Source organism: Phocoena sinus, chromosome 4 (assembly GCF_008692025.1).
Source record: "Phocoena sinus isolate mPhoSin1 chromosome 4, mPhoSin1.pri, whole genome shotgun sequence".
NCBI lineage: Eukaryota > Metazoa > Chordata > Mammalia > Artiodactyla > Phocoenidae > Phocoena > Phocoena sinus.
Window position 1 is genome coordinate 50688507 of NC_045766.1, and position 20660 is coordinate 50709166.

General features: G+C 38.3%; 1 protein-coding gene across 1 annotated transcript in view; it reads right to left on the reverse strand.

The window, feature by feature from the left end:
• The window catches only part of SPATA16 (spermatogenesis associated 16), a 225834-nt gene that overhangs the window by 75500 nt on the left and 129674 nt on the right, over nucleotides 1-20660 (reverse strand). Inside the window, exon 4 of the mRNA XM_032630867.1 lies at nucleotides 13444-13528. Coding sequence (XP_032486758.1) covers nucleotides 13444-13528 — 85 coding nt within the window. The remainder of the gene's footprint in view (nucleotides 1-13443; nucleotides 13529-20660) is intronic.

The window sequence follows — 20660 nt, forward strand, 5'->3', positions numbered from 1 at the left end:
CATAAGATTTAGGATATGCTATCAATTAGCATGCCTCTCTCAAAGAGAAACATTTACAAAAATTAAATGAAAGGCTTCTTGATGGGGGAAGTTAATAATGTGCTAGGGTTGGTCTAACTTATTTAATGGCAAAGCACATATAATTTGGAAATAGAATATAAAATATGTTCTTGTTCTAAAGACCCTGAATAATTTTCTGCTTGCACATTGGAGAAACATTAGCTGATAGAAACTCAGAGCTACAAGTATGGGTTTCAGCAGCCTCCAGACTCTTTAGGATGCCACAGAGCTTTTATTCTTGATGACTTAAAATGAATCACCAAAAGGTATCACAGGAATACATAGCTGTATAACCAGTAATTATTTCATAAGCACAACTGGATATTACTAACAAGCTTTAGCCCGTGTTCAGTGGTAAATGCCAACACAGTTTAGGACCCTTTTTGTTGTGGTTGTCGCGCATTTCATCTCTATACTTTGTTTAGTTATCTGAAAGTAGGTATTCCTTTTGCTAACTGTATGTATGTTGTTTTCTGATTGTATTTCTTTTTCTTTTATATTTTACTTATTTATTTTTATTTTTTGGCTGCATCGGGTCTTAACTGCTGCATGCAGGATCTTCGTTGAGGCATGCGGGATCTTTCCTTGCGGCGCACGGGGTTCTCTCTAGTTGTGGCGTGTGGATTGTCTCTTCTCTAGTTGTGGCGTGCAGGCTCCAGGGCGCATGGGCTCTGTAGTTTGCAGCATGCGGGCTCTCTCATTGAGGCGCGCGAGGTCAGTAGTTGTGGCGCGCGGGCTTAGCTGCCCTGTGGCATGTGGGAACCTAGTTTCCTGACCAGGGATGGAACCCACGTCACCTGCATTGGAAGGTGGATTCTTTACCACTGGACCACCAGGGAAGTCCCTGATTGTATTTCTTGACTGGTGGTCTTAGGGTATGGATGGCTGGCACCCACAGCATGGTAAGATTGGGACATGGTAAGATTGGGTTCCCAGGCTTGTACTGCTTTTTCTACCAAGAATTTGTTTTATCTCTCAGGCTGCTATGCAAGACAACTTTGAGTGGAAAAGTCAAGGTTGCCCTTAAAAAAAATGTATATTATAGAAGAAGTTGAAAGAATCCTAGGATGTTTAATATGAAGACAAGACATAGGTTGTATGAACTGACTCTCACCAGAGAGCAACCTGCTCTTGCACTCTACCTATGTAGATTTTGTTTAATTCATTGATAAATCTGGAAAACTCATTTATTAATAGTGTGTTCACTGGACATTGGCTAAGTGCTGTAACACTGGAAAACAAGCATTATTATCTCACGTTACAGATGAGAAAACCTCAGTGAGAATCACCTCACACTGGTCAGAATGGCCATTATCAAAAAATCTAGAAACAATAAATGCTGGAAAGGATGTGGTGAAAAAGGAACCCTCCTGCACTGTTGGTGGGAATGTAAATTGATACAATCACTATGGAGAACAGTATGGAGGTTCCTTAAAAAGCTAAAAATAGAACTACCATATGACCCGGCGATCCCATTACTGGGCATATACCCTGAGAAAACCATAATTCAAAAAGAGACATGTACCCCAATGTTCATTGCAGCACTATTTACAATAGCCAGGATGTGGACACAACCTAACTGTCCATCAACAGATGAATGGATAAAGAAGATGTGGCATATATACACAATGGAATATTACTCAGCCATAAAAAGAAATGAAATTGATTTATTTGTAGTGAGGTGGATGGACCAAGAGTCTGTCATACAGAGTGAAGTAAGTCAGAAAGAGAAAAATAAATACCATATGCTCACACATATATATGGAATCTAAAAAAAAAAAAGGTACCGATGGACCTAGTGGCAGGGCAGGAATAAAGACATAGACATAGAGAATGGACTTGAGGACACAGTGGGGAAGGGGGAAGCTGGGGTGAAGTGAGAGTGGCATGGACATATATACACTACCAAATGTAAAATAGATAGCTAGTGGGAAGCAGCTGCGTAGCACAGGGAGATCAGCTCGGTGCTTTGTGACCACCTAGAGGGGTGGGATAGGGAGGGTGGGAGGGAGGCTCAAGAGGGACGGGATATGGGGATATATGTATACCTATAGCTGATTCACTTTGTTGTACAGCAGAAACTAACACAGTATTGTGAAGCAATTATACTCCAATAAAGATCTATTAGAAAAAAAATCAGTGAGGAAAATACAATCATATGACTTCAAGAAAAGAGGAGAATTTATTTTTAATTGGTGTGCAATACCATCAAAAAGATGGCTGAATATAAATAAAAACATTAAAAGCTTTGAGCTTCACAGATTATCTTATACCTGGGTGAGCACAGCTTTAAAAATTTCATAATTTCATGGAATAGTTTATTCCATATCTCCAACTGCTAAAAAAATGTGACCTCAATTTATCAGCAAGTTTGTAAATCAATAACCCATAAGTATCTGTGGGAAATATGAAAGATAACCATAAACCCCTCTAAATTTGGTTTTTCTCATAATAATTTTTGATTTTCGGATGCAAACAGAAACAAAGAAGGAGTCAGCGTGTTCACAAATTTGAACTGGAAGGCACAGCCTCTATGTATCAATAAATAAAATAACCTCATGGCAACCGAGCAGAATAGCCACAGGACTTCTGGGAATCAAATAGTTATACCTAAATTTGTTCAGGTAAAAGAAGGCCCAAATTGCCTTAGATTTCTGAAACCCACATCATTCTCAAATGAAGGAAAATGAAAAGAAATTTAGAGGTTACTTTTTTTTTCTCCCGTAAGAACTGTCGGAAACCCAAAAAACTTTTTAGGAGGGAAAAAAAGAAAAGGAAAAGCTGACTCTGTTTAATCACCTATGGATATTACTGTAAAAGCAAACCAGCACCATGAAAAAGATACACACACACACACACACACACACACACACACACACATATTTCTGAAGAAGAGTACTAAGTAAATATTTCTTTGGGGGTGACTGAGGATTAATTTTCTTGCTTGGTATGATGTCACTGTTTTCGAAGGAGCTTGAATTACCAACTTGCAGATAGATAGGTCTGATGTACAGGTGAAGTGTGCTGCCCCCTGCAGGGCACATTCTGAGGCTCTGTCTCCACTCCACATTCGCGGGCCTCTCACTGTTGTGGCCTCTCCCGTTGCGGAGCACAGGCTCCGGACGCGCAGGCTCAGCGGCCATGGCTCACGGGCCCAGCCGCTCCGCGGCATGTGGGATCTTCCTGGACCGGGGCACGAACCCGTGTCCCCTGCATCGGCAGGCGGACTCTCAACCACTGCGCCACCAGGGAAGCCCCTGTCTCCACATTCTTGTATGATCAGGATGCCTGACTTGTTTTAGCAGGAGACAAAGCCGTTTATTTCTCAGTGAGAATTAGGGTTTTAAAGGCAGACAACCTCCGAAAAGTGGCACTTTGACTAGAATTCACACTGAGGTGAAGTAATTGAGTGTTTGACTCATTTTTCAAAGAAGGCTTTGCCTCTTCACATGTACATGTGGGACTGAGGAGGAGGGACAGTGTGGGGAGAAGGGGGGGATGGGGCAGGTATAAAGCAACCTTGCCTACTTGACAGTCTGGTCAAATCAATGCCATCAAATATATAGTACTGATATGTAGGCATGAGTTTAATATGTGTATGGTTGAGGCTCCTTCCTCCATCCCTCTCTCCCTGTCTTCCTCCTTCCTTTCTTTCCTTACTTCCTTTCTTCCTTCCTAGTCCCTGGGACACTCACAGAACATCAACAGAAAAACTATGCAAAACTATAGAAACAGAAAATAATGTCACGGTCACTATCTCCTTCACGGGAACACTCAACCTTGGATCAAATACATGCCTCAATTACATCTTTCATTTAAAAGTGAACCTCTTTTACTGGCATACTACCTCAAATAGCATCAAAGCAAAATGAAACACAGGCAGCATTTAACAACGCTGGTAACCATAGAAACATATCATTAAAGAATATATAAACAGGAATGAATAATTAGATGAGAAATTCATTTCTACATTTATCTAAGACCTAGGAAAAGAAGCTCTCTTTTACCTCTCATCTCAGTTTGGACACTTCCTCTTTAGCGTGTCTTCTAACTAAAAAGTAGGAGAATTCATAAAATGAGAATTTTAATATTGCCTGGCTTAATAGACAAATCTCTTTGTAGGCAAGTGACTAAAAAATATTGCAGTACCCATTGTTGTCCAGATGAAACACTGAATGTGGGAAAGGATCCTGATGCAGCCAAGGAGTCTGCTTTCAGGATGGGACGTGGGCAAGAAGACCTGACTGACATCATGGTGAGAGGGGGAGAGCAGTTGTTGACCTTTAAAAATGGGAAGCACAGTTTGCCTCATTTACTGGAGGCACTATATATAGTGGAAAGACTGAGGGAGGGAAGAATCTGGGGCTTATGGATTATATCAGTTACATTGTCAGGTAGGCAGCATCACCTGTGCAGGTCATCTGCCACTGTACCTTTGCACCTAGGGAAGCCCTACATAAACTCTATGGGAGACTAAGTTGGTTATTAACTTAAAAAAAATTATAAATGGTCTTAGAGACCATCTAGCACATGATTATGCAGTGGAATCACCTAGTAGGGGGTCAGTAGGCAAATATGATTTTCAGGACCTCACCCGACTCTAAGGATCTAATACTTCAAACGTTTTCCCAAGTGCCTCTGATGCAGCTGGACCAGTGTTTGAGAACCATTTACCTAAGCCAGCTTCCTCATCATACAGCAGCAGAAACTAAAGTCTAGAGCAGTTGTGGTAGATTGCATTGCTGGTCTCAATTTCCCCCCTCCCTATAGCAATATCATATCAATAGCTTTGTCATGGCTTTGCAGTAAGCAGAAGAATTTATGTCCTTGGGCTTGACCACATGCTTTTCTTTGGCTAATGGAATGTTTCAGGCATGGTATGAGCAGAGGCTTGAAATGTGCTTCTGTGGTTTTGCTTTCTCTCTTAGAATCCTGCATTTTGCCATAAGAAGAACAGACATCAGGTAGCCATTGATCTAAGGAGGATGAGAGACATGTGGATCACACTTGGGCCTCTTTGCAGCTTAGAGCTAAGCCTAACCACACCCAACCAAGACCAGCCTAGATCAGTCATACCCAAGTTAACCTGATGATTATTATAAGTCACTGAGTTTTAGAGTGATTTGTTATACAGCATTATTGTATCAGTAGCTGACTAATACAGAAATGAAGTGATTTAGCCACAATTGAATCCTAGCATTGGAACTAGAAGTTATATCTTGTGAATCTGAGGTTTGACTTCATTCTACTGCTCTATATTGCCTGTTTCCTTTTGCTTCTTTTCCTTCATAGAGTGAAGCACAGATATCCATTGCTTCCATAAGATCCTCCTCTGCTCAGTCTACATTCCCTATATTCCAGAACGTTGTCACCTTTCCTCATCAGAGCTTACCTTTCCTTCCGCATCTTTTTCCTTCAGGATTCTGTTTTCATGTTTCCAAAGAAATGAGGAAAGTCTCAAACTAATTCCCACAACTGTGTCTAGGGGTCACCCATTAATGAGTTAAGCACTTCTAGATAAAATTTCTTTTTCATATTACTCGGGGATGACTAGAGACTTAATGCCAAATGGTGGGAATTTAAGCATAATATATGGCAATTGATAGGGAAAATATTTTTAGGTTAGTAGCTTTGGTGTTTCTCAAATTATATCTAATCCAAATACTGTAAGCCCTAGGGACTTCCCTGGTGGTCCAATGGTTAAGACTTTGCCTTCCAGTGCTGGGGGTGCTGGTTTGATCCCTGGTCGGGGAGCTAAGATCCCACATGCCTTGCAGCCAAAAATACCAAAACATAAAACAGAAGCAATATTGTAACAAATTCAATAAAGGCTTTATTGAATATATTTATCTATCTATATATATATAAATATATTTATATATAAAACAACAACAAAAATCAAATACTATAAGCCCTAGATTGTACTCAGGCATGCCTTGTCCAAATATTTTATAAACTCTCTGTCTGACAGGCTAAATAAATAAATAAATAAACTGTAAGTACAGGCCATTTAAGAGAAATGCTCATATGGTATTTCTATTTTGTTCCTTCTGTGGAAAAAATTTTCACAAGAAGAAAATCTTTAGAGAGAACACATTTTTTCTTCTCCAGAATATGTAGGTGTTTTGTTAAAGATAATAAAAATTTTGTGGTTTCTTGACCTTACTTTGCCTGTAATTTCATATTAAAGATTTTATTTTTATTCTAAGTGAGATATCATAACTTTTTACCAGGTAAATGACTAATATTGGGATGATTTTACAATATCAAGAAGAAAAACAAAGAACTGGAGTGTAAAGTTAAGTCTAAGAGGTCAACTTCTGTTCAGTGTTAAGGTAGCCTACATCATTCTCTGGTTAGTGCAGAGAAATCCTTTAGCTTGCTGCTACCTTGATCACCACTTCTGAAAGAAGAAGCTAATAGCGAAGACCTCAGAATTTGCGTGAAGACACCTGTGAGCACAGAGACCAGTGAGACAAAAGACTCTTGGAAAACTGTAACCTTCTCCAAATATTCCTATGAATCCCAAACTCAACTAAAGCACAAAGGTTGTCTGCAATTCTGAACTTAAAACATACACACACACACACACACACACACACACACACACACACACACACACACAAAGTACTTGTTGAATTAACATAAGCACTGAATTTTTAAATTGCAAACAAAACACTATACCAAAATATTCTCAATTTTATTGGTTTGAGTTTCATGTCAAACCATGATGGTTTTTGGTACTTTGACGGTATTGTGGAAGAAAAACAGATTAAGAAGTGATGTCTACTTTAAGTCCCAGTTGTTTTTCTTGGTAAGTATTTTGCACTAGAATGTGTGCTTTTGAAGACAGGGTGATGTCTCTTTCTTTCACTGCTGTATATCCAACACATAGCACCGTGCTTAACACATGGTCACTAATAAGTACTTGATAAATATGTGCTGAATGAGTATGAATGACAAATACAATTTGAAAGTAAAGAAGAAGGCTATCCACTAACTTAAGAGGAGTCTGGAGACACTGGATTGGAAAGGTTTCAAGCTTGAATGTCTACAGTGCAGTCTGAGGAGGCACTATATGACACTAACATTCTGGGTGCTATTTTTTGCTTTGAGTGCTGGAAGCAGTAAATGTCTCCTGTTAGGCCCAATACCAAAGTGAAAAAGGGCTGTTGGAAAGAGAAGGAGTAGTGCAAGTGTCTTATCCTATGGTCTGTGAACCCCCGAAAGCCATGGAAGTGCTTTAGGGGACCACAAACTGTGCACCATCTTCCTCAAGCATGTGCCTGGGGAAAATCTTTTGTCTCTCAGGGCAGCCAGCTCCTGATTTTGTCCCTTGAAAGTAGACTGATTACACCAAAAAAGATTTCTTTTTGGTGAGCCCACCTTGGAAACCATTTAGGCCATTGATATCTTTAAGATGGTGCACATTTCAATGCCAAGTACAACTTGAATTGGATGGGAAGTCTTGGTATTCTCTGCACAGATGGAGGACCCGAGAAGTTGGCACTTCCTCAGCCTCTGCTGCTTCACTAAGGAAAGATGCTCCACATGTCAGGCTTTTTACATGGGCCCGTGTTAGAGTCAACAGCCCTTCCAACAATCCCCGAAGAGGTCCTTCTACTGCTGTGAAAGTCTTCAACTTCCTCAGAGCCAAGAACTCAAATCATTGCCTTTTCAGTAAATCTTTGTCAAGATATAAGAGCACACCATGAGGTTCTTTCCTGTTAGAGAAGTATGTTGGCAATCCAGAGAAGAGATTTAGGAGATATTTGGTTTGGTTACTCCTTTTAACTTTTTTTTTTAAGAGAAAAGAAACCCCTTCTTAGAACAAATTGGATGTGAGAAGTTCATTCCAGGACTAGCTTTATAACAGCTCATATCTTAGTTACATAAATGAAGCAAATCTTTTGATCAAAATGCTGAATTTACTATTAGAGATACTGCTGAAGAATGATGAGTTTTTTTGGTCGAGCTGCTATTCTGAATGAGGTTGCTGGAGTCAGACAGAAATCTGAGTTTTCTAATATTGGAGGTGAGACTGATAAAGTCTGGAGAGTTTCTAGAGACAAAAATCTACAGACACTCTGCAAATGGCTTATGTCGTATGAAGGTCATTTTTTGTCCAGATGACTTTAGAATGGAAACAAATTGCTGACATAGATAGCCTTGATAATATGAAGTTAACAAAGATAAGCTCATTGGCTTGAGGACAAAGGAAATGATGTAATATGAATTTTGGTATTTCTCGACACATGCCCCATGTGAGATATTGTGAGCTACAGGAGCTCTGGCTCCATTTGCTATCAGACTTTGTGAATCAGAATTTTACCTCTTATTGCTATTAAATGAAACATTGACATTGATGCAATGTCAAATATGTTATTTCAGTTCCTTATTCCAGAAAAAGTGTACAACCTTCTCACAAGTGTGAGAAAGCCATAATTCCTTGTCAATGCTGTTTTGTTAACTATGTTTAGATCAATTTCCAATGCAATGAGAGAAATAATAGCACATTTTTTTCTGTGTATGTGTTTATGAGTATTGTTTTTAAGTGGATACTTATCAGTTGAATCAGATTCTCAGAGGGGTTTATGACTCTAAAGAAAGAAAGAGAGAGAGAGGAAGGAAGGAACGAAGGAAAGGAAGGAAGGAAGAAAGAAAGGAAGGAAGAAAGAAAGAAAATAGAACGAAAGAAAGAAAGAGAGAAAGAAAGAAAATTTAAAATGAACAATCAAGGTGGGGAATGAACTGATTGGACAGCTTGCCCCTGTTTAGTGGGGTTCCTCTGTACTCGTTCCATGGGAGTTCTGAAACAAAAGTAGCTGTTATCACCTTTTCTCACTCCGCTTTGCTGAGTGATGCAGACCAGAGTTGGCTCTGTTCCTCACATTGCAGGAGATAAAGCTGCACACCAGATAACTCACGTGTCTGAGAGCATGGCTGAAAACGAAGGCAAGAAAACAGGAGAGGGAAACAGGAGTGGAAGAGGAAGGCTTGTTTGTTTTTACATTTCCTGATGCTATTAAATCTAGCTCAGTTCCTGATGCTATTAAATCTATCCTTGGATCTAAGGGTCAGGGGGCTTGGGAGGTAGACTAGAGTTTACTCTGAAGTTCTTCTTGGAATAATTTTATTACTTTAGGAACAATATATAAATACACAAGAGTTGCTGCTTCAAAATGGCTAATTCCCAGCCTGACTAGGGACTTCCCATTTTGCTAGTTAGTTCAGAATTGTGATGAGGTCTGGGGGTGTTTGAGAAGAGAAGGCTGGCTGATAACAGAAGATGAGTATCAGGCTGTAGAAGTATGAATGCAGGTACGGTGTGACAAGGTATTTCCAACTCTCTCTAGCTCTGAAGAGGTGATACTATTACAGAATAATGGGTGCAAACACTTTTAATGAAAGTGATATATCCCAGTATGAGCTGTCATATAGTGTAGAGCTTTATGCCTTTTTACCTTGCTGAGTTGCTGACATGAAAAGTATTCCTAATGCAATTAAAAGGTGTTCTTGAGCTCACCAAGGCAAAGGTCTGTTCTTCTGCATCTAAGAGATTGTAAGTCAAAGATCTGTGAAAGTAGGTGTAGACTTGTTCTTAAATTTTTACATTCTGAAATTTTCCATTTCCTGTTTAACATCTCTAAGAGAATAACTGACCAGGGTGGTAGGGATTTTATGTGGTTGAAAGGCAGATATATAGTAATTTCTCCACTTACAAAAGTAGTGAAAATAGCCCCCATCTCTTCAGCCTTAATGGATGTCTACAAATGTACATGCAGACATAATTTCTAATCTGTGATGTGTGGGGCGTTCTTACATTCAACAGTGTAATTGCCATGGTGGTTTGGGTAGTGGGACAGCCCTGTCTTTAAAGTTGGCATGGACTGCATACTCTCTGGCACTGTTCCAAAAACCCCTTTTGACTTAGAACAGAGCAAGGTTTGGGGGAAGATGTATGCATTTGAATTAAGATCAGGGAGAGGGTGGCTAGCAGAAGGAAGTATATAACTATTGAGATACTGGTGTGGTGTGCCGATGTTGAGGCAGGTTAGAAGGGTTTTGTTTATGGAACTTATCTGCAGGATGTGTTTTGTAATTATGTTACTTTTTTCCATAACATAATTACATTTGTAATTACGTTACAAATTTCCTTAAATTTGTGACATCATATTTGTTTTTTTATTGAAGTATAGTTGATGTACAATATTATATAAATTACAGTTGCATGATATAGTGATTCAAAAATTTTAAAGCTTGTACTCCATTTATAGTTATTATAAAGTATCGGCTATATTCCCTGTGTCATACAATATATCCTTGTAGCCTATTTTGTACATAATAGTTTGTATCTTTTAATCTCCTACCCCTATATTTCTCCTCCCCTCTTCCCTCTCCCCACTGGTAATCACTGAGTCTGCTTCTTTTTTGTTATCTTCACCAGTTTATTGTATTTTTAAGATTCCACATATAAGTGACATCATACAATATTTATCTTTCTCTGTCTGGCTTATTTCACTTAGCATAATGCCCTCCAAGTCCATCCATGTCGCAAATGGCAAAATTTCATTCTTTATGGCTGAGTAGTATTCCATTGTGTGTGTGTGTGTATACGCCACATATGTATTTATACATATATATTTATATATGTATGTATGTATGTATGCATATATATACCACATCTTCTTTATCCATTCATCTGTTGATGGACACTTAGGTTGCTTCCATATCTTGGCAATTGTGAATAATGCTTCTGTGAACATTGGGGTGCATGTATCTTTTCTAATTAGTGTTTTTATTTTTTTCAGATATATACTCAGGAGTGCGATTCCTGGGTCATATGGTAATTTTATTTTTGGTTTTTTGAGAAACCTCCATACTGCTTTCCATAGTGGCTGCACCAATTTACATTCCCACCAACAGTGTCAGAGGGCTCCCTTTTCTCCACATCCTCGCCAACATTTGCTATTTGTGGTCTTTTTGATGATGGCTGTTCTGACAGGTTCGAGGTGATATCTCAGTGTGGTTTTGATTTGCATTTCCCTGATAGTTAGCAATGTTGAGCATCTTTTCAGGTGCCTGTTTGCCATCTGCATGTCCTCTTTGGAAAAATGTCTATTCAGGTCTTCTGCCCATTTTTTAATCAGTCTGCTTGTTTTTTTGATGTTGAGTTGTATGAGCTGTTTGTGTGTTTTGGATATTAACCTCTTATAAGTCATATCATTTGCAAATATTTTCTCCCATTCAGTAGGTGTATGACATCATATTTGGATATACCTGAAAACATGAGGTTTTAGAGCTAAGATGGGCTTTAAGAATAGACCTTCTCAAATGTCTTATGCTAGTTACCTCTTATTTTCTACTTGAAGTACCTCTAGAGACTAGCCTGTTTTAGGTTAGATGTTGGTGTTAGAACTTGGACTGAGTCAGATCTGACTTCGAGACGAGGACCGTTTTTCAGTATACCACGTTGCTTCAAATTAAAGGAGAAAAAGAGAATACAAGGACAAATAGGTTTTTGTTCCTTTTATTAATGCAGAATAGTAAAATAATAGTATTCTTCTTATTCCTTTTTGTGTAGCAAACATGCACGTATTGGTAAGTGGAGATATTTTTTAGTAAAAACTTTTATTTTATTTTAGGTAAATAAAATAGGGATATTAATGCTCTTTGAAAGCTAAAGAAAACAGACAAAAATTTATTTACAGAAATTTCAAGCTCTTAACCTATCTTAGGTTGCACCAACATTGAATCTATTTTTTCCTAGTTCAATGTAGATAAAACAGTAGGTACTCAATATATGTTTGTTTAATGAATGAATAAATTGAAACAAACATTCATTTGTGAACTAGTAAATGCCAGGCCTGCTGAATATCATCTGACCCTCAAGATTCAACTCCTTTCCCACCTTTCTTCAAAAGCCTCTGAAATACTTCAATAAAAAGCCCTTTTCTTTTTACTATATCTATGCAATAGACATTATTTGCTTATTTTTCATATCTAACAATTTTTTTACAACTATTTACTTACATACATAAGCAGCTGCTACTATTTTGCATGTTCCAGACTCCCCTAGGAAAGTCTTGCACTTATTAGCAAATTAATAATTTTTGAAATAATAATAATTTTATCTACTTTAAGGTCAATTTACAAGTGTCAGGTATATTAGGACTCATTTAAATCTTTATTTTTAGGTAAATTGAGCTCCAAATATTTAGACAAAACCATACAAATTAATGAGAATTTTATATGATAAACCTAATACTTTATTGTTTACTGAAGACAGCATGTGATATAGAAACAGAAAACTAGGGGCCAAGACACAATAGTGAAAATGTGGGAAAAATCAGGAAGTATCAGAAGACTGTTGACAATTATTTCTCACTTTCATATTAGTGTTTTAGCAGATCTTATTCTAGTTGGTTGAAAAGGTTCATGTTCAATTACATTAAACCATCTTGAAATACAAAGAAAAAAAAGGCCACACACAGTTTGGAGACGAGAAGATTTGGAGGAGGGAGTTAGCTTCTGTACTGGATTTTCAGATATTTGAAAACATTTCGTTTGGAAGTGGGTTTCCATTGGGTCCATGTGGCCTCACTGGGAACTACTTGATGGAAGTTTTAAGGGAGTAGATATCTATTTTAATGAGGAAAACAGTTTAATAATTAGCAAATTAGATGTTGTTTTTTTGGGGATAAGTGAGCTCTTCACTTTGAATATATTTCATCAGAAAGTCATTGACAATTTGTGGGGAGAGGATAGGATAAGAATAGATTTGTATGTTGCGAAGGAGACTGAACTAGTGAATTCTAAATTTTTATAATTCTAAGAAATTCTGACTCTCGTCTTGACATCTAATTGACCTTCGGTATGACTTCTTGCTGCCATTTTTTATTTGCCAATAACAAATAAAAAAGATGATCTGCAGTTTATTGCTGGTTAAGTGTTTCAAGTACTACGTTACCCCACAAATACAATGGATCTTTGTATTTTCCTTTATTATGTAATTTGTAGTACTTCTAGCATCTGCTTTTACAGGTCATAGATTAAGAAGAATCTATGAAAATACAGTGTTCATTTTTTAAAGGATCATGTCATTATAGCAGCACGCCTGGGAAAGTAGTTCCTGGGATGTCTAAAATTTATATTGGGTTGTAAAACTGAAGTATGGGCCGAGGGTTAACAACCTTGAATTTTGCCCTTAAAAATTAGTCTCAGAAAATCTACTTCATTATAAATACATTACTACTGAGTAGTGTCCTTCTGATTGATATGCCCAGAGCTACCTTTTTCAGCAGTCTTTTAAGCACCAATCCTTCATTTTGGTTCTAAAAATGAAATGGGCTCCTCCTCCCTAGTTGGGACATCAATTTTTACCTGCCAGTATAGTTTGATGAGCTTGCTTATAGACTGTTCACTTCCTCCACAGAGCCAGAACATGTAGTCAGCAATCATGGCACTCCTAAGAACAAGGACAGATTTTTTAAAAAACAAATTTATAGAACAGAAGGAAAACTATAACAGGCAGTATATATAAATACTGAAGAAGATTTTGTGATGTATAAATGTGACTAGACTAATATTAAGCAAAGCATAAGGCACATTTTAGAATGTAGAAAGTAGGTCTTTTTTTTTGGTACCAAAACTAAAACTGTAAGAGAAGCAACACACCATTTGTCTTCTACATTGCTTTTCTGTTTGTACAGTATAAGAATATTTAAAGACTATGAGAGAATGCTTTGTTTTGGTTACCTCTTATTAAGCTTCAAAGCATTTATAGAGTAACATATATTTTATAGACTCTAGAACACCTTCAAACCTAGCGTAGCATATATAGCTAACTATTATACTGGTACTAAAGCATATCTCAGACTTTACCTAAGTTGAAGATTATTCACCTCTGATTAAAGTAGTCTCCTTAAAATTGAAAATAAAAAATTTCCAATTCAACAAACACTCCCCTCCCCGGCCTTTGTGTTTAATTGAATTAGTTTTGGAATGTAGTGTGTACGACCACTGCATTAGTCTTACTAAGCTGAGGGCATATTAAAAACTACTGTGCAATGGATATTAATTCATTGCTTAGCACCCTTTGGAAAAAGAGTTTACTTTTATGGCTGTTTCTCTGCTAGGCCTTTGTTTTCTCCAGAGATTCCAAATCCAATTAAATGTGACTGGAAGTAATTCCAAATTGTCACGTTGGCCAATTAGACATATAATAATCCTGTGTACCTAATCACTAGTACCAAAAGTTTATTTATTTAAGCAGACCTATCACTGTGTACCCTGAATGTTTTTCTTATCTTTGCCTGCAGATACGTGTTGTTTCCTGACATAATTGTAAATTGAATTAGAAATTTTCCTTCCCTAAATATATATGTTGTCTAAGGCAGAGCAGCTATAAACTTACTATGGTACTCTGCTGAAGAATTAGAATGTTTAGATTCTCGCTCAGGACAGACAAAAATTAGGACTCTAAAGGTTAACAATGGGAAAAAAATACCACCATTTGAAGGGTTGCGCAGCTCAGCATTTCTCTTTTTACACATGTGGTATTGGAAAGAAGCTATCCATTGACATTTCAAAATAACTGGCAATAATTTAAGAATGACTAATCTTTCAGAAATCCTTTTATATTTTTCAAAGCCCTAGTTTAATGATAAGATAAAGCGAACTAGGAGGTTTTCATATTGCATGAACATGTACAGGGTAGAAAACAAGTTATAAAAATCAGACTAGAGAGGGGCAAAGTAAATTTCAAATATTTGCATTTTGATTGAAACACTTGTAAAAATTTTCTTCCCCTGACAACCTAAAAAGGAAGTCTACTTGACATGTAGATGCCTGTCACCTAATAGAAATCTATTTTATAAATTGGATTTATAAGAAATCAAGGAAGAATGTAAAGTCTCACTGCCAAGGACAGCGCACACTGTATTCATACAAGTTGGGTCCTCTGACGTGATGACTTGATTCTGCACTCTGATTCCTCCTTCCCTCAGCATTTGGATATGTAAATATGGCTCCAGCAAACATTGCTTAATGAGGACACCAGCTATTAGTTAAACCAGGGGTGAGCAACCTCTTTCTGTAAAGGGCCAGATAGTAAATATTTCAGGCTTTGTGGGCCATGACTACTCACCTTTGCCTTTCAGAAGCAGCTGTAGACAATAAGTTAAAAAATAAGGGCGATTGTGTTCTATTAAAACTTTATTTACTAAACATATGTGCTGGGTCAGATTTGGCATGGTTTGCCTAACTCTAAGATAAACAAAGTATTAGGTTGAGCAACAGGTGGCAAGCATTGATGTAATGGTCACTCAATAGTCAGAGGCCAGCTTCTATACATTCTGGTCACAGGCCTCCTTAAATATTTCAGGGACAACATACATAGTGCACTAAAATTACTGAGCAGAGTTCAGGAAAGAAACTTTACAATTTTGAAACATGCAAAAACTGTTAAAGATAATCCTGGATCATAGACACAGTATCTTGAGTTAAGCAAAATCTGAATCGATTGTTTCTATTATATTAGTTACTGCCATCCTTGGATTGGAACAATTGTGAGAGATGAGGAGGTAGGTCACGACAGTGGGCTTCTAGGGCTTTCCTGCATTTGTAAAGCTTTTGGTGAGTTGGTTTTGAGTTCACCATTGTAAACTTAGGAGTTTTAGCATTTTTATTAATGTTTTCCAAAAGTTGCTTTTTCTATTATAATGTGTTGTCAAATTGCTACTTTCTTTTTCTTTAAATTTTATTTATTTGCATGATTTAAAAAAAAATTATTTATTTTTTGTCTGCGTTGGGTCTTCATTGCGGCTTTCTCTAGTTGCGGGGAGCGAGGGCTACTCTTCTCGTTGCGGTGAGAGGGCTTCTCATTGCGGTGGCTTCTCTTGTTGTGGAGCATGGGCTCTAGGCGTGTGGGCTTCAGTAGCTGTAGCTTGCAGGCTCTAGAGCGCAGGCTCAGTAGTTGTGACACACGGGCTTAGTTGCTCCGCGGCATGTGGGATCTTCCTGGACCAGGGATTGAACCTGTGTCCCCTGCATTGGCAGATGGGTTCTTAATCACTGCGCCATCAGGGAAGTCCACCAAGCTGCTACTTTCTGAAGTATGATTTTATGCCACCTGGGGGCTCAAGTCTTTTTCCCAAGGAACACATCTCCAAATTTATATTGAAATAAGTGAGGAATTAAGATTCATTGAAATTTGCTACCTAAATTATAATTATTATATTCATAAAAAGATACCTGTGTTGAATAACAAAATATGGTTTCATAGAGCTGCATGTCTGCTGGGATATTTTTCATAAGTATAGTGTATTTCTTCCAGTACCTGGCACAGAGCTGTGTTCGTATTAGGAACACAATTTAAGTTGTTGTTGCTCCAACCCCATTTTATTCCCAGTGGCAATGGCAGTTATACTTTTACCACCCACCTTCCTTTGTCTGGTTCCCTACCATGGTTCTGTCCTACAGCTTAGCATTTATGTGTCAGTGTTAAAATCAGTGGAAAAACAGGAAAAGGGCATGGAAATAACATTACGTATACCATGTAGTATTTGTGAGGCAAGAGTAGCGGTTTTTCATCATGCTGAGTTTTGAAAGGGCAAAGATAATTAATTAACCCAGAGTATCTACAAGGAGTCAAGTACCTGTGGGATCCTGCTTTTGGCTAACTCACCTCATGAGTCAAAAGGAAACAGTAACCCATCACTCTTCCTACTTTTCTTCAGGTATCTTTGTTTACCTTTAGACCAATATCCTAGATGCTAGTCAGTGTGATTCACTGTTGCTTCTAAATGTCCTCCTGTCATCATCTTTATTCTATTCAGCTTACTTTCATTAATATACTGAATGTTGTAGCTGCACTGGAACGGTAAGATCACATTAGCCAACGCTTTTTTTTTTTTAACATCTTTATTGGAGAAAAATTGCTTTACAATGGTGTGCTAGTTTCTGCTGTACAACAAAGTGAATCAGCTATACATATACATATATCCCCATATCCCCTCCCTCTTGCGTCTCCCTCCCACCCTCCCTATCCCTCCCCTCTAGGTGGTCACAGAGCACGGAGCTGATCTCCCTGTGCTATGCGGCTGCTTCCCACTATCTATCTGTTTTACATTTGGTAGTATATATATGTCAATGCCACTCTCTCACTTCGTCCCAGCTTACCCTTCCCCCTCCCCGTGTCCTCAAGTCCATTCCCTATGTCTGCATCTTTACTCCTGTCCTGCCCCTAGGTTCTTCAGAACCAATTTTTTTTTTTTTAGATTCCATATATCTGTGTTAGCATATGGTATTTGTTTTTCTCTTTCTGACTTACTTCACTCTGTATGACAGACTCTAGTAGTTTAATATCTGTGGGTTTTGAGATTTACTAAGTGCTGAGTGAGTACCATGATAAGCCCTTTACATGCAGAATGTGAATCCAGCCCACCCACAGTTCTGCACCAGATCTCATCCTGTCTTGCCCACCCATGGAAACTGCTCCAGCAATTCTCTTTCTCTCTTTCCCTCTTGCTCTGTCTTCAAATTTCTCCTTTTTCCTAGGGCTTTCTACTAACACACAAAAATGCTGTTCTTTCTACCACCTTAAAACAAAACAAGATAGCCCCCAAACCTCTCTTGATTCACTTCCCTTCCAGTTAACTTAATTCTTTCTCTTAAAGAAAACCCAGTCAAACAAAAGAACAAAAACTCCTCTCAAAAAAACTCACTCCAACAAGGCTCTTATGCCTCCCACTTCACTGAAACTGCTCTTGTCAATGCTACTAATGGTCTCCACACTCCTAAGCACAGTGGCTCAATTCTCAGTCTTCATTTTACACATACTCTCAGGTGTAACTGATGCGATTGCTCTCTCTTCCAGTACCTACTTCCCACTGGGCTTCCACAACTCTGCTCTTTATGATTTCCCTCCGATCTTACTGGTTGCTCTTTTCAGTCTCCTTTGCTGTTGTCTCCTTTTCTCTCTGGACTCCTAAACTAGGAGCTCCCCAGGGCCCAATGCTTGGACCCATTCTCTTTCTTTCTGTACTTAATCACTTGGTGATCTCACCAGTTTCATGGTTTTAGACACCATCCATTGGTTGACAACTCGCACATTTATACCCTGAGTTTAATCCTCTTCTTGGATCTGCAGACTCTTACAAATGCTGCCTTTTCAACATCTCTACTTGGATATGTAATAGGTATTTCAAACTTATTTCCATACCTGGGACCCTAATCTTCCTTTTTTCCTCTTCCCCAAGCTCTAGTAGTCTTCTCCATCTATCCAGTTTCTCAGGCAAAAAATTTTGGAGTCATCATTGATTTCCCTCTTTCTCTCACATTTCCAATCCAATCCAAGACAAAATTCTGGTCAGGTTATCTTTGACCTATTTCAGAATCCTGCCTCTTCTCACCACCTCCAGCATTACCATCTGGTCCATCATGTCTTACTGGGATTATTGCAACAGACTCCAAACTGGACTCCCTGCTTCTCCCTCCGTCTATTCTCAACACAGCAGACAGAACAATCCCATTAAAATTAGTGCACCAGAGTAGGTCACTGCTGTGCTTAAAACTGCAAAGCCTTCTCTCTCACTCAGAGTGAAAACCAGTCTTTAAAACGGCAGTTGAGCCTCATGCCATCTGGTCACATATTACTTCTCTGATCTTATTTCCTACTTGCTCCAAACTGTCCACCTGCTTTCCTCAAAAAGAATAGGTACTCTATTGCCTCTGGGATTTTGCACCTGACAGTCCCTGTCTAGAATGTTCTTTCCCTAGACACCCCCCGACTCTCTTGCTCACCTCCTTCAGGTCTTTATCAGGTGTTATTTTCTCAGTAAGGATTACCCTGACGCACTCCAATACCATCCATACTCTTGCTTGTTTTTCCACAGTATTTATCGCCATTCCACATCGTGTTTATTTTATTATTTTTCATCTTGGTGGTGTTTATTGTTGTCTTCCTCTACTATGGGGGTCAGCAAGCCATGGCCTGTGGGCCAAACCTAGTCTGCCACTTGGGTTTGCTAATTAAGTTTTAATGCAACATAGCAATGCTCATTCACTTGTGCGTTGTTTACATTTTGCCTGTGGCTGCTTTGGTGCTACAGTAGTAGAGTTGAATAATTGTGACAGAGACCTTATGGCCCACAAAGCCTAAAATATTCACTATCTGGCTCTTTACTGGAATGGAAGCTCCCAGAGGGCAGAGGTTTTGGTCTGTTTGATTCACTGCTCTCTCTGCAGTGCCTAGGATACTGCCTGGCACTGTTAGTGTGGCACTATATAGTGTAGTTGTCACTCAGTAAATGTTTGTTGATTAAGTGATGAAGCATTATTTAATTTATTTATTTAAACTAAAAGCATTTAATTCTCATTACAAAAATCCTGAGGCCTACAGAGTTACATAGTTTACTGGGATTGTAACACAAGCAGTCTGGCCCTAGGTCTATCTCACTGTCTGTATTTAACAGAAAGCTTTTGTACTAGAGGTGACATGGGAATGGAAGGACAGACTGGGCTTTGTCAATTTAATTTCTCCAATGTAGAATCCAATGCAACACTCAGCTCATATGAGAGTTTAATAAATGCTAATGGATGCTGATGTATTATTTATTACATAAATTAAAGAGGAAAAGTACCAGGAAGCACAGTGTCTTAACGTGTTGGATTTAAAATTATTATTATTTTTTTAAAAATTATTTTATTTTATTTATTTATTGTTTTTGGCTGTGTTGGGTCTTTGTTGCTGTGTGTGGGCTTTTCTCTGGTTGCGGCGAGCGGGGGCTACCCTTCGTTGTGGTGCACGGGCTTCTCATTGCGGTGGCTTCTCTAGATGCGGAGCACAGGCTCCAGGTGTGTGGGCTTCAGTAGTTGTGGCACGTGGGCTCTAGAGTGCAGGCTCAGTAGTTGTGGCGCATGGGCTTAGTTGCTCCACGGCATGTGGGATGTTCCCGGACCAGGGATCAAACCCGTGTCCCCTGTATTGGCAGGCGGATTCTTAACCACTGCGCCACCGGGGAAGCCCTAAAATTATTTTTAACATGATGTCTGTAGAAATGTGTCAACAATTATTGTTTTTCTGCAAGCAAATCTACCATTCTTTTGATACTGTATTTGAATTCATTAAAAAAATTTTTTTCTGAAGTCTCATTTACTTAATACATCTGTTAAATGTAAAAGGGTCAGAATCTGGCTTTCAAATATATATGCATCTAAAATAAAAGATTTTTATGTCATGAACTCAGCTTATTGTGAATCAAATACTATTTCTATCAAACAGCAAATACACAAGAAAAGAATTTGACATGTTATTATTTATACGATAAGTATCAGTGTTGTTTTCCAAATTAATACTGAAAAAGGGTCACTATGTACAATATAAAGATATTCATGCCAGGTGACTTTACACATTGAATATTTCTAAACAGACTGTGTAATTCTAAAAGTATGAGAATTATTGACATTTCTCAAGGCCTATGTTCAGATTCAAAATTTATAGCATTTCTACTCAGTGTGGCCACATGGTGGTGTAAAACAGTAAGATATGGGTAAACAAAAGAAAATCATAGCACACCATCAGCTGCGTGGTCACATTG